At 59.0% G+C, this 15,312-nt stretch overlaps 1 protein-coding gene across 1 annotated transcript; it reads left to right on the top strand.

The window, feature by feature from the left end:
- Positions 1-43: 43 nt before the first annotated feature.
- Positions 44-14,196, top strand: LOC143640287 (agrin-like). Its single transcript, XM_077108136.1, is given in 30 exon segments — positions 44-218; positions 4,423-4,638; positions 4,730-4,953; positions 5,032-5,257; positions 5,370-5,576; positions 6,553-6,771; positions 6,843-7,037; positions 7,125-7,325; positions 7,407-7,555; positions 7,634-7,739; positions 8,562-8,678; positions 8,759-8,911; positions 9,068-9,211; positions 9,294-9,418; positions 9,496-9,601; positions 9,685-9,798; positions 9,801-10,025; positions 10,273-10,410; positions 10,805-10,932; positions 11,057-11,171; positions 11,264-11,377; positions 11,470-11,823; positions 11,965-12,166; positions 12,326-12,541; positions 12,945-13,174; positions 13,262-13,396; positions 13,572-13,671; positions 13,753-13,793; positions 13,796-13,916; positions 14,073-14,196. Coding segments are annotated over 30 exon segments (4,920 nt in total).
- The last annotated feature ends 1,116 nt before the right edge of the window (positions 14,197-15,312 follow it).

Here is a 15,312-nt window from a genome sequence, read left to right as displayed (position 1 = left end):
CGAGCCGGGCCGGGGCCTCGCGCCCGCCGGGGTCCGCGCCGGGATGGAGCAGCGCGGCCCCAAAGCAGACCTCCGCGGAGCCCGCACGCGCCCGTGCCCCCTCCCCGGACCACGACCCGCGGCCAGGCCCTCGACGCGGGGCTTCTCCCCGCTTCCCCCGACTCCACACCGCGACCTCGGCACAGCACCCCCTCTCCCGGCCCCGCGAACCCCGGCCCGCGGGTTTCTCTCAATAAAAAGAGAGAAAACAGAGTGACCTGTGACCCGCTGTTCTTTATTCCTGGACGCTGCAGGGTTATTGACTGCTTTCTTTTTTTTTTCCCTTGTGATGCTGGGGATCAAACCCAAGGCCCTACCACTGAGTCCCAGCCCTTGCTCCACCCTCTTTTTACTTTTTATTTTGAGACAGGGTCTCACTAAATTTCTGAGACTGGCTTTGAACTTGTAATCCTCCTGCCTCAGCCTCCCAAGTAGCTGGTATCACAGGCGTATTTTCAAATGTACCAGAGTCCCAGGGCTGGACAGCATTTAGGGTGGGGCAGTAGGAATGGGTGATAGTGGCTGTGGGGACACACATCCTGGGCTCTGCTGGGCAACCCATGTCTCTGACAGCAATGCCCCTCCTCACACTGCTCCCACCAGACCTGAAGGCCCCTCAGAGGTCCGAGCCCCACCTGGGCTGTGGGAGGGGAGTCTGTGGCCTCTGAGGTATCTCTTTCTGGGGGATTGCAGTCCTTCTCCTGAGACACAGGAGCCTTGGGGTCAGAGCAATGCAGCACCCCTTCATGGTATGTGACCCTTGGTATTTGCATGTAATGAGGGGACCAGTGGCTGAGGGGGTAAGTGGATGTGGGTACATCCCATTTGTCTCAGACCACTGTCCCCCTTCTGGCCTGGGGCAGGAGGCTGTGACACAGACAGGTCCCACATCTTCCAGGAAGGTTCCATGTCCTCCAGTGGGGTGACTAAGGAGGAAGCCAATCTGCACTGGGCTGGGGCTGAGCCCTGAGTGTCTACAGCCTCTCTCCTGAGTCCCTCGATTTAACCCACCCTCCCCGAAGCTGCCCACTTGAGTCCCTGTGCACACCCTAGCCATCAGGACACACATGTGGCCACAAGCAGGGCTCTGGGCAGTGGTTCCATCCCCCAGCCCACCCTAGACCAGGAGGAGATTTAAATATATCAGTGGCATCTGTGGCTATAAAAAGTCCTTCCACCTCCGCACTGCAGCGAGAGGGGGCTCTGGTGGGACGCTCAGTGGCCAGGGAGAGGCTTCCACTGGGGACTGAGCAGGGCATGCATGGTGGGGTCCCCAGAGGTGACCCACTAGGGAACCATGTCACCTGAATTTATGAGGGGTCATGGGCAGCAGGTGTGTCTTGAGTCCAGCTCTTCCATTCCTTAGTAGTGACTTTCAGGAGACCTCTGCCCTCAGTTTCCTCTTCTGCTGAGTGGGCTTGAGGAGGGGCATTATGTGTGTGAAGGAGTATGCCTAGGAGGGCCTGGCTACTGTAGCAGGCCCTGCCTGCACCTGTGCGCAGGTGTGCCTGTGTGTGTGCTTGCTGGTGGGCCTGTGGGGGGGTGGGTCGTCTAGGAGGGCCTGGCTGCTGTGGCAGGCCCTGCCTGCACCTGTGAGCAGGTGTGCCTGTGTGTGTGCTTGCTGGTGAGCCTGTGGAGGGTGGGTCGTCTAAAGGGGCCTGGCTGCTGTGTGTGTGCTTGCTGGTGAGCCTGTGGAGGGGTGGGTCATCTAGGAGGGCCTGGCTGCTGTGGCAGGCCCTGCCTGCACCTGTGCGCAGGTGTGCCTGTGTGTGTGCTTGCTGGTGAGCCTGTGGAGGGTGGGTCGTCTAGGAGGGCCTGGCTGCTGTGTGTGTGCTTGCTGGTGAGCCTGTGGAGGGGTGGGTCATCTAGGAGGGCCTGGCTGCTGTGGCAGGCCTTGTCTGCACCTGTGCGCATGTGTGCCTGTGTGTGTGCTTGCTGGTGTGCCTGTGGGGGGGTTGGTCATCTAGGAGGGCCTGGCTGCTGTGGCAGGCCCTGCCTGCACCTGTGCGCAGGTGTGTCTGTGTGTGTGCTTGCTGGTGAGCCTGTGGAGGGGTGGGTCGTCTAGGAGGGCCTGGCTGCTGTGTGTGTGCTTGCTGGTGGGCCTGTGTGGCGGTGGGTCATCTAGGAGGGCCTGGCTGCTGTGGCAGGTGTGCCTGTGTGTGTGCTTGCTGGTGGTCCTGTGGGGGGGGTGGGTCGTCTTTGTGTTTATGATTCAAGAAAGTTTAATCAAGAAACTTATCTTCAGCCCTCCCGATCTCCTAGTCCCATGGGCCAGGGAGACACATAAAGGGGCAGTCATGCTATAGGTACCAACAGGGAACCAGGGAGTAGCCCCTCTCCCAGCCTAAGCATGGGACAAAGTGGGGCCCATCCTGAAAGTGGGGATTCCTGAATTAACTTGAGAAGTTACTTTGCTCTGACCAGCTGCTGGTCACACATGTGATCCAGCTGCTATGGGGAGTTTGGTAGGGTCACAAGTTCAAGGCTAGCCTGGGCAGCTCACCAAGACTGTCTCAAAAATAAGAAATGTGAAAATGCCTAAGTATCTCTGGGTTCCATCCCCAGTACCTTAAACCAAGGAAAAAGAGAAGTTACTTTGTCCTGGCAGGGGACAGAAGTAGGGACCAGCATGGTGTGCTCTTAACTGTGGCTTTATAGTGGAAACATTGATGGACTGTGGAGTGAGAACCAGGTTGTGGTGGGGAGGAGTGTGCTGCTCCCCAAGAACAGCTCTTCCCTGCTGTGGGGTCAGGACCTTGGGAGAGAGCTGGTGGCTCAGGTGACCCTGTGCAGAGAGAGGGAAAGCCCAGGGCACAGATAGCAGAAGCTAAGGAGCCCAGGGGCAGGGAGGTGACTGGGCCCTTGATCCTGGGGTTCAACCCTGGAGACCTTGATCAGCAGGTCCAGCTGAAGCCTAAGAGCACCGCTGGGCATTAGCATGGGCCTATTGGACTTGGCTTGGGAGTCACAAGGAACCTGGGCAAGAAAGAGGGATGTGTCACTAGGAGAGAGAAGGGGAAATGGAGGGAGCTTACATCCTGGCATGAAGAGGGGACACTGGCAGACATAGATTGAGCCAGATTGAGCCAGGACAGAGAGGAGGCCAGTGGTGACCATCCATTATTGTAGGTGTAGCTCATCCTCCACTTGGTGCTTGTGCCCGGTGCCTCTTGAGCTTTGCAGTCATTTGGAAGCAGGTCCTACTGTCCCATTCACAGAAAGGGACACTGAGGCATAGTGAGGTGGGGGGAATGGGAACATGGGTGGGGGCAGGGGAGGCAGGCTGTGGCCTCTGTTTTTTCAGCTTTCCAGGGTTGGGTCAGGCAGGTGGAAGCCTGGGGTGGGCTGTTGGAATGGCAACAGCTGGCTCTAGCTCCTGGGCTATGCACCTCTCCTAGGAGATGGGGAGGGGTCTTCTGCTACATTTCCACCACCTGCGGGAGTTGATGGGAGCCCTGACACCATGACTTATTAATGATAATTGAGCCAGATTAAACATTTATTAGATCCAGGCAGCTGCAATCCCTAATGGACCCACCTCCCCCATGGGTACACTGACCTAAGGAGCCAACCTATCCCCAGTCCCAGTGCTGGGCTCAGGGTGGCTACTTGGGGCTATCCCTAATGACTCTGGGTTTCAGTTTCCCCGTGCTCTCTTCGTTTGTACACTGTGACAGAGGGCCAGCCTTTCCCTGTGCCCACACAGTGGGACGCAGTGGAGGCCTAATGGTGATGGGGCGTGTGCTGCACCCTGCTGTCTGCAGAACTAAGGGCTGAAGTGGCAGACTCCGATGACAGGCCCAGCTGTGCCAACAGCTGTGTGAGGCTCTGCAGAGCAGCTGCCCTGGGAGGGGCTGTGGGAGAAGGCTAGGAGCTGCCAAGAGGCCGGGTCAGGCATGGGGAACACCCAGGCATTCCCAGATGAGGCCCCAGAAACTTACGGCCTGAGTTGGGATGAGCCTGGCCTGCATGGGGGTAACCAGATGGACTCTGGGGCTGATGTGGGAGAGGGCTTTGGGCAGAGTGGGCCCTCAACTGCTTGCTTCGGACTTGGCCTGGGGTCCTCTCCTGTTGTGTGTTGGGGAATCTGCTGAGGTGGGATGGGAGTGGGTGGCTTGTCCTGTTATGGGGACAGGAGGCCCCTCTCCCCTGGTAGAGGGTATAGAGAGTGTTCTCCAATGAGGAAAGGTCCCTGGGTTGGCAGGGGAGCCATCCAGGGGGCCAGGCCCGGTGAACATGCACAATAGAGTGTCCGTGACACTTGTGGCCATGCGTGGGCTTGAACATGCTTGCACACCCGGGTGTGGATGTGCCTGTGAGGGTTGCAGCAGTGCCCAGCCCTGGGACCTGGCTTCAACAACCCCTTCCTGTGCCCGACCTCAGTTTGCAGGGGAATGCTGTGTGGCTTTGGCGCGGTCTGTGAGCCCAGTGCAGAGGATCCAGGCCAGGCCTCCTGCGTGTGCAAGAAGAGCGCCTGTCCTGCTGTCGTGGCGCCAGTGTGCGGCTCAGATGCCTCCACCTATAGCAACGAGTGCGAGCTGCAGCGTGCACAGTGCCGCCTGCAGTGGCGAATCCGCCTGCTCCGCCGCGGACCCTGTGGTAAGGGAGTGTGCCCAGCGTGGGCGGGGGCGGTGGGCCAGGTGTTGGAGGTGGACAGACAGCCAGGGTGACCCCACCCTGCCATCCACAGGTTCCCGGGACCCCTGCTCCAATGTGACCTGCAGCTTCGGCAGTACCTGTGTACCCTCCGCCAATGGGCAGACCGCCTCCTGCCTGTGTCCCACGACCTGCCGCAGGGCCCCGGAGGGCACCGTGTGTGGCAGTGATGGTATGGACTACCCCGGTGAATGCCAGCTGCTGTGCCAGGCATGTGCATGCCAGGAGAACATCTTTAGGAAGTTCGACGGTCCCTGTGTTGAGTGTCCACCCCATGTGGGGCTCCTCTCTTTGGGCGTGCAGGCAATAACCCTGACTCTTGCCTGTCCACCCCCAGACCCCTGCCAGGGAGCCCATGCTGACACGAACCGCGTCTGCCGTGTGAACCCACGCACTCGCCGTCCAGAGATGCACCTGCGCCCAGAGACCTGCCCTCCCTGGCATTTGCCTGTGTGTGGGGATGATGGGGTCACCTATGCAAACGACTGCGTCATGGGCCACTCAGGGGCTATCTGCGGTCTGCTCCTCCAGAAAGTGCGCTCTGGCCAGTGCCAGCCTGGAGGTGGGCTGCTTCCCGTGCACACAGTGTGTCCCCTGCCTTCATGTCCATCGGGTCCCTGCTGTGGAGGTGCTGGTGTGGTTCTGGCCTCTCTGATCTCCTTGCCCACCCCCAGACCAGTGCTCCGGGACCTGCCAGTTCAGTGCCATTTGCCTGTCCCGCCGTGGCCGACCCCGCTGTTCCTATGACCGTGTCACCTGTGATGGGGCCTACAGACCGGTGTGTGCCCAGGATGGGCACACGTATGACAACGACTATTGGCGCCAGCAGGCTGAGTGCCGGCAGCAGTGAGCCATCCCTCCCAGGCACCAGGGCTTGTGTGGTGAGCACCCTGTGGTCCCCGCCATCAGTCCTTGCCCACCATCACATGCCATCTTCATTCCTTGGCACCCACCTCCCAGGGTCTTGGGCCAGGGTGGGTCCCCTGGGAGGGTGAAGGGTGTGGACGGTAGAGGCTGCGAGAGGGTGCCTGGATATGTGGGGAGGCGGTCAGAGATGGGCCTGCACTTGGCTGTGCAAGTCCAGGCTGCAGGTCCTCTAGTCTGTCTGCCCACCCGTCTCTGTTCTGCCTGAGGGTACAGATAGCTTTGGTGGGCAGGAAGTGGATACAGCGGTGGGGTCCCTCACTCTTGGTACATGACTGTCACCAGCCCCTTCAGAGGCAGGATCTCAGTTGATTTCAAGGAGCCATTGGAGGGTGGAGGCAGCTGGGAAGTGGCCAGCATGTCCCATGGGGACCAGGGCTGCAGTGACCCTGTGACCATCTGGGTCAATCCTCTGTCCATCTCTCTGGTCTGTCTTTCTGCGTCTGTCTTCTCCTCGGTCCTTCCCTCTCGGCTCCCCCTCTTGTGTCTTCCAGCCTGACCTGCTGGCAGGATGAGGTGCCGCGCCTGCCCACCAGGAGCCCACAGCCCGAGGTCTGCCCCTTGTGCGGCTGGGGGGCGTGGCTCGCTACTGCCTGGCCTTGTGGTTCTCAGAGCAAGTGGACAGACACCTCCTCCCTGTGCAGCCCTGGGTGTGACTCTGGGGTGCAGACTCCTCTTAGCCTGGAGAGAGCCCCGACATGCATGGGTGTCCCAGGGCTGCTGGTGGTCAGGGTCAGTGGCCTGTTGTGGGCAGTCAGGAGGCTCCTGTGTCCCCATCTGCCTCTGTCGTGTGTCTGTCCCTTTCTTTGCTATGTCCTGCACATCTAGCTCTTCCTTGACCACCCCACCCTGGGAGAGGGAGTGCTGCGTGGGGCTGGGGGCTCTGCCCAGTATGGGGGGTAGCAGGTGGGCTGAGTGCCCTGTCCTTCCCAGACCAGGCTCCGTCCCCGTGCCGTGGGGTGCAGTGTGCATTCGAGGCGACGTGCGCGGTGAAGAACGGGGAGGCTGCGTGCGAGTGCCAGCAGGCGTGTGCAGGCGCCTACGACCCCGTGTGCGGCAGTGACGGCGTCACCTATGGCAGCACCTGCGAGCTGGAGGCCATGGCCTGTGCCCTTGGGCGGGATATCCGGGTGGCCCGCAGAGGACCCTGTGGTCAGTAGTGGACAAGCAGGCCTCGGGGGTATGGCCTTCCTGACACAGTGGTGACAGAGCCCCCTTCCCAGACCGATGCGGGCAGTGCCGTTTTGGAGCCCTGTGTGAGGCCGAGACCGGGCGCTGTGTGTGCCCCTCTGTGTGTGTGGCCTCAGCCCAACCCGTCTGCGGTTCTGATGGGTACACGTATGCCAGCGAGTGTGAGCTGCATGTCCACACCTGCACGCACCAGATAAGCCTGCATGTGGCATCAGCTGGACACTGTCGTGAGTGGGGCCATGGGGGCCAGCAGGCTAGGGTCCCACCACTCTCCGGCTGGGTCTGCTGACCCCTGCTGGCTCCATATGTTTCAGAGACCTGTGGAGACACAGTGTGTGCCTTTGGGGCTGTGTGCTCAGCTGGGCAGTGTGTGTGTCCTCATTGTGAGTGCCCCCCGCCTGGCCCCGTGTGTGGCAGCGATGGTGTCACCTACCGCAGTGCATGCGAGCTACGGGAGGCTGCCTGCCAGTAGCAGATACAGCTTGAGGAAGCCCGGGCAGGGCCCTGTGAGCAGGGTAGGCTTGGGCAGCTGCCTGAGCTGTGGGGCACCAGCCTCAGGGGAGAACCTGTGGGTGAACTGCCCTTCTTCCCCACAGCTGAATGTGGCTCAGGAGGCTCCGGCTCTGGGGAGGACAGCGAGTGTGAGCAGGAACTCTGCTGGTAGCGTGGCGGGGTGTGGGATGAGGACTCAGAGGATGGACCATGCGCCTGCGATTTCAGCTGCCAGGGTGTTCTCAGGAGACCCGTGAGCCCCCACCTCCCCCAGCTGTAGGGGGGCAGTGAGGAAGGGGCCAAGGCTGCCCACGCTGACCCCACCCTCCAGGTGTGCGGCTCAGATGGGGTCACCTATGGCAGTGAGTGTGACCTGAAGAGGGCCAGGTGCGAGTCTCAAGGAGAGTTGTACGTCGCAGCTCAGGGACCCTGCCTTGGTGAGTGGGCCGGGGCACATTCTTGTAGGCTTGTGCAGCAGCCTCTGCACTTCTGTGTGTGCATATTCAAAGGTGTATGCCTGCACTGGTGTGGGCACATGGGCATCCATGTGTGCTGTGGTAGGCTTGTGGTCTTGTGTGTTCTTCTGAGTATAAAGCACTGATACGTGCACTGTGGACACAAGCCCGTCTGTCAAAGTATGCACCACACTCAGGAGGGTGGGCAGGAGGATTGTGAGTTTGAGCCCAGCCTGAGCCATGCAGTGAGATCCTGCCTCATAAAAGCAAGTGTATGCCAACTACCTACTGCAGGTCAGGCCAGGCTTCTATGCAGGAGGCAGCAGGAAACCACAGGGCACCTTCTGGGCCCTTTTGCTCTTCTGGGCAGGAACTGACAGTGGTCTGTAAATGCCACATGTCACACACGAGTGCTCACGGTATGCTCATGCACGTTCACAGATGTGTCTGTACAGTTGTATATAAATGTGCATGGTTTGGAGGAATGTGAGTGCATGTCCGTCTTCATGTGTGTGTGCTGCCTTTACACTTATCTGTGTGTCCATAGCTCTGTGTACACACAGGCTGTGTCCGTGACTTTGGGTATTCTGTGTGTATGTGGCCCTGTATGTTTCCTGTGTGCTGGGTCCTACATGTGGCACTTGCATGTCCTTGTATGATTGTGGTGGCCTCACCCAGGGCCTTAGCCTCAGATTCCAGACCTGAGGGGCATGGTGTCAGGCTGAGTGGTGGTGTGGAGGAGGTTGAGGCAGAGGGGTGGGCATAAGCACTGCCTCAAGTCTGACCCCACACCCCTCTCTGCAGGCCTCACCTTGGCCCCACTGCTGCCTGCAGCCCCTGCTCACTGTGCCCAGACCCCCTACGGATGCTGCCAGGATAATGTCACTGCTGCCTGGGGTGTGGGCCTGGCCGGTTGCCCCAGTGAGTATCTGAGTACCCTCACCCCTGGCCTGGCACAGCTGTGTGACTGTGCTGACCCTGTCCCTCCCCTTCCCTTGCAGGCACTTGCCAGTGCAACCCGCACGGCTCCTGTGACCCAGCCACAGGCCAGTGCTCTTGCCGGCCAGGCGTGGGCGGCCTCAAGTGCGACCGATGTGAGCTTGGTTTCTGGAACTTCCGTGGCATTGTCACTGACAGCCGGAGCGGCTGTACTCGTGAGTGACAGGGCCCCAGGGCTGGCTGTCAGTCAAGTCCTCCTGCCTGTCCACCCCCATCCCTGTGCTCAGGCCCTGGCCTGCACTGCACCTGGCAGGCTCTGCAGCAGGTGGAGAAGACTGTCTAGGTACAGACTCAGGCTCCCCTCCCCGCAGCCTGCAGCTGTGACCCCTGGGGCGCTGTGCGGGATGACTGTGAGCAGATGACTGGGCTGTGCTCCTGTAAGCCAGGCGTTGCTGGTCCCAAGTGTGGGCAGTGTCCTGATGGCCACACCCTGGGCCCCACCGGCTGTGAGGCAGGTGAGGACAAGATCTGGGCTGGCCTGGGGTTTGCTGTGCAGAGGGACAGCCTGAGCTGGTGGAGATTCTTTGTCCACCCCAGATCCCTCAGCACTGGTGACCTGTGCAGAGATGCACTGTGAGTTTGGCGCTTCCTGTGTGGAAGAGGCAGGTTCTGCCCACTGCATCTGCCAAGCCCTCTCCTGCCCAGAGGCCAGTGCCACGAAGGTGAGCAAGGTGAGGGTGGAGAGTGTGAAAGGCAGTGGGTGGGGGAACCGCCTGAGTGCCCTTGGCTTGCGCCTCAGGTCTGTGGATCAGATGGCATCACCTACGGCAGCGAGTGCCAACTGAAGACCATCACCTGCTGCCAGGGCTTGGACATCTTCACCCAGAGCCTCGGCCCGTGCCAGGGTAGGGTCTGGGAGCCACCACCCAGCACTGACAGGAGGGCCTTGCCCTCCCCGACTCCAGCCCCAGCTTCCCTCTCCTTACAGAGGCTGCTGTTCCTGGCGCTCACCCAACCCCCAGGGCCATGACAGCCCTGGGGCACTTGCCAAGTGAGCCTCTGCTGCCTCCACCCAGTGCCCTCCCCCTGGCTCTCAGCAGTACCCCCAGAGCCGGCCCACCTCTCCACCCACCTTACGACCTCGGACCACAGCCAGCCTCCCCAAGACCAAAGGTCGGCCCGTGCTGACCATGCCCCTCATAGAAACCTCCAGTGCAACCAGTCTCTCCGCGTCTGCCTTTGGAGAATCTGGCAGCACTGATGGGAGTGGCGATGAGGAACTAAGTGGGGACCAGGAGGCCAGTGGGGGGGCTCTGGGGGTGAGCAGGGGCTCGGGGATGTGGGTGGGCCTGGGGTGAGCAGGGGCTCGGGGATGTGGGTGGGCCTGGGGTGAGCAGGGCTCTGGGGTGTGGGGCAGGCCTGGAAGGTGAGCAGGAGCTCAGGGACATGGGACAGGCCTGGGGAGTGAGCAGGTGCTCTGGGACATGGGACAGGCCTGGGGAGTGAGCAGGGGCTTGTTGGGGCAGGGCCCAGAGAGGCTCCCACCTGTGGCTGGACTCAGACTGCGCATCCCTAGGACTGGAACTCTCCATGGACAGCAGCGTGGTGACACCTGGACCACCCATTGAGAGAGCCTCCTGCTACAACTCACCTTTGGGCTGCTATTCGGATGGCAAGACACCTTCACTGGATGCAGAGGGCTCCAACTGTCCTGGTGAGTGGGTGGCAGGGCAGGTGGAGCTTGAGGAGCAGCCTGGGCAGCCATGGGTGCTGCTCCTACCCGCTGGCAGCAGGTGGGTCCAGGTTTTATGGTCTTTGGTCTCAAATGTGTATGAGATCTTGGGGATCCAGCACCCATGTGCACACGTGTGGTCTCAGCCCTAACACTTGTGCGTGCCCAGGACCATGTACCTAACCCGTCTCTCTCCTTGCAAGCAAGCCTGGGGCAACTGCTCTGAGGAGTCTGCCTGGTAACTGACGCCAGCCCTGGTCACTAACCTCATGACCATCTGACTAACATCCACCTGCCCCTGTACCCTATGTGGCTTGCTCCAGGGGCCTGCACCAGGCCGGTACCAGGCAGGGCCTCACCGCCCCTTCTCCCACAGCCACCAAGGCGTACCAGGGCGTGCTGGAGCTGGAGGGGGTTGAGGGGCAAGAGCTGTTCTACACACCCAAAATGGCCGACCCCAAGTCAGAGCTGTTTGGGGAGACAGCCAGGAGCATCGAGAGCACTGTAAGTGGGGGCGTCCCCCCAGGTCAGACCCAGAGGGGGCCAGGGCAGGAACCCCACAGTGTAAGGGGACTGATTTCAGTGCGTTGAGCGGTGCCCAGTATCCTCACTCACTCCCTGCCCACAGCTGGACAACCTTTTCCGGAACTCAGACGTCAAAAAGGACTTCCGGGGTGTCCACCTGCGGGACCTGGGGCCTGGCAGATCAGTCCGTGCCACTGTGGATGTGCACTTTGACCCCAGTGAGATCCCCGCGCTAAGTCTCTCCCAGGAGGTGATGGGTAGGGGCCGCACAGCGCCAGGCCATGCTCAGTACCCCCTCTTCCCCAGCCAGCCTTCAGGGCACCTGACATGGGCCGGGCCCTGCTTCGGCAGATCCAGGCCTCCAGGCGCCGGGCCCTGGTGGTGAGGAAGCCTCTGCAAGAGCACGTGCAGTTCATGGACTTTGGTGAGCACCAGGCCGGGCCTCCTTGTCTGTTCCCATCCTCCACTGCCCCGCCCCCTGCTCCTTGCAGACCCTAACCACTCCCTGCCCCACAGACTGGTTTCCTGCATTCTTCATGGGAGCCACCATAGGAGCCACCATTGCAGTGGCCACAGCCAGAGCTACCACTGTGGGCCAACCACCTTCCTCCGTGACCCCTCAGGTCCACCCCAGTCACACCAGCAGGCCCATTGGAAGGACCACGGCCCCCCAACACACACACCGGCCCCCCACCACAGCTCCCGGCCATGTGGCTGGACACCGGCCTTTGCTCCCCAGTCCCAAGCAGCACCCAAGGTCCTGTGATTCTCAACCCTGCCTGCATGGGGATACCTGCCAGGACCAGGACTCTGGCAGGGGCTTCACCTGCAGCTGCCCGGCAGGCAGGGGAGGCACCTTCTGTGAGGACGGTAGGCGCTTCTGTCCACCTCTCTGGAAGGACAGGGAGGCTGATGGGGGCAAGGAGGGAGGGCAGAGATAAGCCACCAGGAGGAGGTGGTAGGGGCAGGGTCCTGGGTACTCTTCCAGCTCACCCTCCCTATCCCCTGCAGTGCTACGCCCCTCTGTCTCTTTTCCTGCCTTTGGGGGTACCTCCTTTCTGGCCTTCCCCACCCTCCGTGCATATCACACGCTGCGCCTGGCGCTGGAATTCTGATCCCTGTAGCCTCAGGGACTGCTGCTATACAATGGCAACGCACGTGGCAAGGACTTTCTGGCACTGGCGCTGCTGCTCGGTGGGTGCTTGCAGCTCAGGTGCAGAGAGGGCGGGGCCTCCTGCCTGTCTGGTGGGTGGGCAGGGCTAATGCTCAGTGGGTGGGGCCAGGACCTTCCAGGGAGGAATTTGTGGGTGGTTCCTGACCAGACTGTGGATGGAGCCAGGCCAGTGCTGTAAGCACCTGCTTGGGTCTCCAGGTTTGACACAGGTTCTGGACCAGCAATACTGACCAGATCAGTACCTGTGGAACCAGGCCGGTGGCACCGCCTAGAACTATCACGGCATTGGCGCCAAGGCACACTGTCTGTGGATGGCGAGACCCCAGTTCTGGGCGAGAGCCCCAGTGGCACAGATGGCCTCAACCTAGATACCGACCTCTTTGTGGGCGGAGTCCCAGAGGACCAGGCTGATGTGTAAGCAAGAGGGTGGAGCGTGCATCAAACTGGGTCTCTGACCTTGGTCTTGCCTGGGACTCCACCAGAGCAACCTCCATTGGATAGCAAATAGGATCAGAAGAATGGTGTGAGTGTGGCTAGGACCCTGAGCTCAGCTGGGGCTCCTGGTCCTTCCCTATCTCATCTGGGTGGCTTTCCTTTGGTGCCAGAGTGAGGCGGGCCTGGGCTGACCCTTACCTCCAGTCCTAACCCTTAACCTCGGCCCCACCCTCTGGTTGGTCCTCTTTGTGGGACTGGCCGCTTTGTCTAAAGGGTGATGGGATGGAGCAGCTCTGACTTCTGACCCTAACTGTACCCCTGTGACTCTGGCCGTGAGAAGGAGGCCTCTGCCTGAGCTTACTCTGACCCCTTCCTGTGGCAGGGCCCATGAGTGGACCTTCATTGGCATGGGCCTGAAGGGCTGCATCCGCCTGCTGGATGTCAACAATCAGCGCCTGGAGCTGGGCCCCTGGCAAGGGGTTGTGTCCCGCAGCTCCAGTGTGGGAGAGTGTGGAGAGCACCCCTGCATGCCCAGCCCCTGCCATGGTGGGGCACCATGCCAGGCCCTGGGAGACGACATGTTTCACTGCCAGTGTCCACCTGGCCGCTTTGGTGAGGGCAGGTTGGGATCTGGGTGAGGGCTAGGAACCAGGTGTCAGGGGGCCTGCCTTCTTGGAACTCATCTCCATCTCCCTCCAGGCCCAACCTGTACAGAAAAGAAGAGCCCCTGCCAGCCGAACCCCTGCCACGGTGCAGCCCCCTGCCACGTGCTACCCAAGGGCAGGGCCAAGTGCGAGTGCCCCGCAGGACGTAGAGGCACGCTCTGCCAGACAGGTAGGGGCACCAGGCTGTCGGGAGGGGACAAGAAGTCAGGGTCAAATGTTCAGTTTGAATTGTGGCCCAGTCTTCGGGTCCAGGAAGAGTTGGGATTTGGGTCCTGTGGGTTTCTGTCGAGTTAGGCAGAACAGTGGGGTACACGGCCTGAGTGAGCCCTGTCCTCCCTCTGCAGTGTCTGAGATGGATGGTAGTGCCCAGCCCTTCCTGGCGGACTTCCATGGCTTTTCCTACCTGGAGCTGAGAGGCTTGCACACCTTTGAAAGAGACCTGGGGTCAGTAGGGTAGGTGAGGCAGAGGAGGGGAGGCAGCCTGTAGGGAAGGGGCAGTGAGACACCCTGACCCACGTGACCCAGGGAGAAGATGGCCCTCGAGGTGGTGTTCTTGGCCCGAGGACCAGTGGTTTGCTCCTGTACAATGGGCAAAAGACAGATGGCAAAGGGGACTTCGTGTCACTGGCCCTGCATGACCAGCACCTGGAATTCCGCTATGACCTGGGCAAAGGGGCAGCAGTCATCAGGTGGGCAAGCATGAGGGCTGGGGGCTCTGTCCTGGGCTGCCCACAGGGAGGGCCTGGAAGCCTGGGACTGGACAGGGGAAAGATTGGGGCTCCTGACATTGTCACTCAATGGGTAGGCAGAGCCCACAGCCTGCTCACTCAGCCTCTTCCTCACAGGAGCAAGGAACCCATAGCCCTGGGCTCTTGGATTAGGGTCTTGGTGGAGAGAAACGGCCGTAAGGGTGCCCTGCATGTGGGTGATGGGCCCCGAGTGCTGGGAGAGTCCCCGGTGAGTGTCTGAGGTGTGAGGAGGGTCCAAGTGTCCCCCCACCCTGCCCTGCTTCTACGCCTCCTCCTCTTCCTCCTGGGGGCTTGGCAGCCCCCATGCCAGTTCTTACAAAACTCTTTGTCTGTTGGGCTTGATTTTTGTCTTTTGATTTAATTCTATGTTTTGAACATGTTTTTTTGTTTATGTGGTTCAAATATAAACCCATGTTAAAATACACTGAAGACTCACCTATATTCTGTGCCCACTAAACTTTAACCATTACCTTTCATGAACAACTGATTTAATTGTTTCTAGTATATATTCTTACTGTTTCTTGTTCTGGTAGGATGCAATAACAATGATATGTTATTATGTAAATTTCTTTCTTACCCAAAAGGGAGTGCTCCTGTATATCCTGTCTGCCCCTTATTTTTCACTCAATGAAGTAACCTGGAAAACACTCCACATATGCAAAAATCTTAACTTTCCATGGTATAGATAGACCAAAATTGGAACTAAACAAATGAATTAGGGCTATTTCTGAATGGCATTTCTTAACAATATTTCTGTATTGAATAGCTCTGGGAATCTATTTTACATTATTGCAAATGTACATTCAATGTTCAGTCCTGCAAGAAATAGTGCTTTATCAATTGCTATTTTTTTTATACTTTCAATTTATAAAGACCAATTCGCTGGAGGGTTGCAACATTTTTCTTTCTCCCAGCAGGTATACAAGTTCATGCTTTCTGTAGATGCCCTGTATACAGAGGCCACATTTTGGATATTCTCTGCACTATCACAATGTGCTTGTAATTTCTTTTTTTTTTTTCCTGAGAGAACCATTTCCTATTTCTGATATTTTTTCTTTTTACATATGATTGATACCATGTCATGGTTACAGAAGAAAACAGCAGTGTCCTACCCTAAATGAACCCATGGCTTGGTAAGAGTCCAATGCTAAAACCAATAATTTCATCCCAGTAAAAAATCACCAAGGATACAATACATTTTGGTGGTTTGTGTCTTCCAACAAATTGATCTATGTAATCTAAGTCCTTATACCTATGGGATGAGAGTTTTAAATATTGTTTATTTATTTTAATGTTCATGTATTAATAGTGATAGAATCATTTATTTTTTAGTTAG

Source organism: Callospermophilus lateralis, unplaced genomic scaffold, assembly GCF_048772815.1.
Source record: "Callospermophilus lateralis isolate mCalLat2 unplaced genomic scaffold, mCalLat2.hap1 Scaffold_1661, whole genome shotgun sequence".
NCBI classification, from domain to species: Eukaryota; Metazoa; Chordata; class Mammalia; order Rodentia; family Sciuridae; genus Callospermophilus; species Callospermophilus lateralis.
The sequence above is the reverse complement of the archived record's forward strand: the minus strand, read 5'-3'. Positions and strand labels throughout refer to the sequence as shown.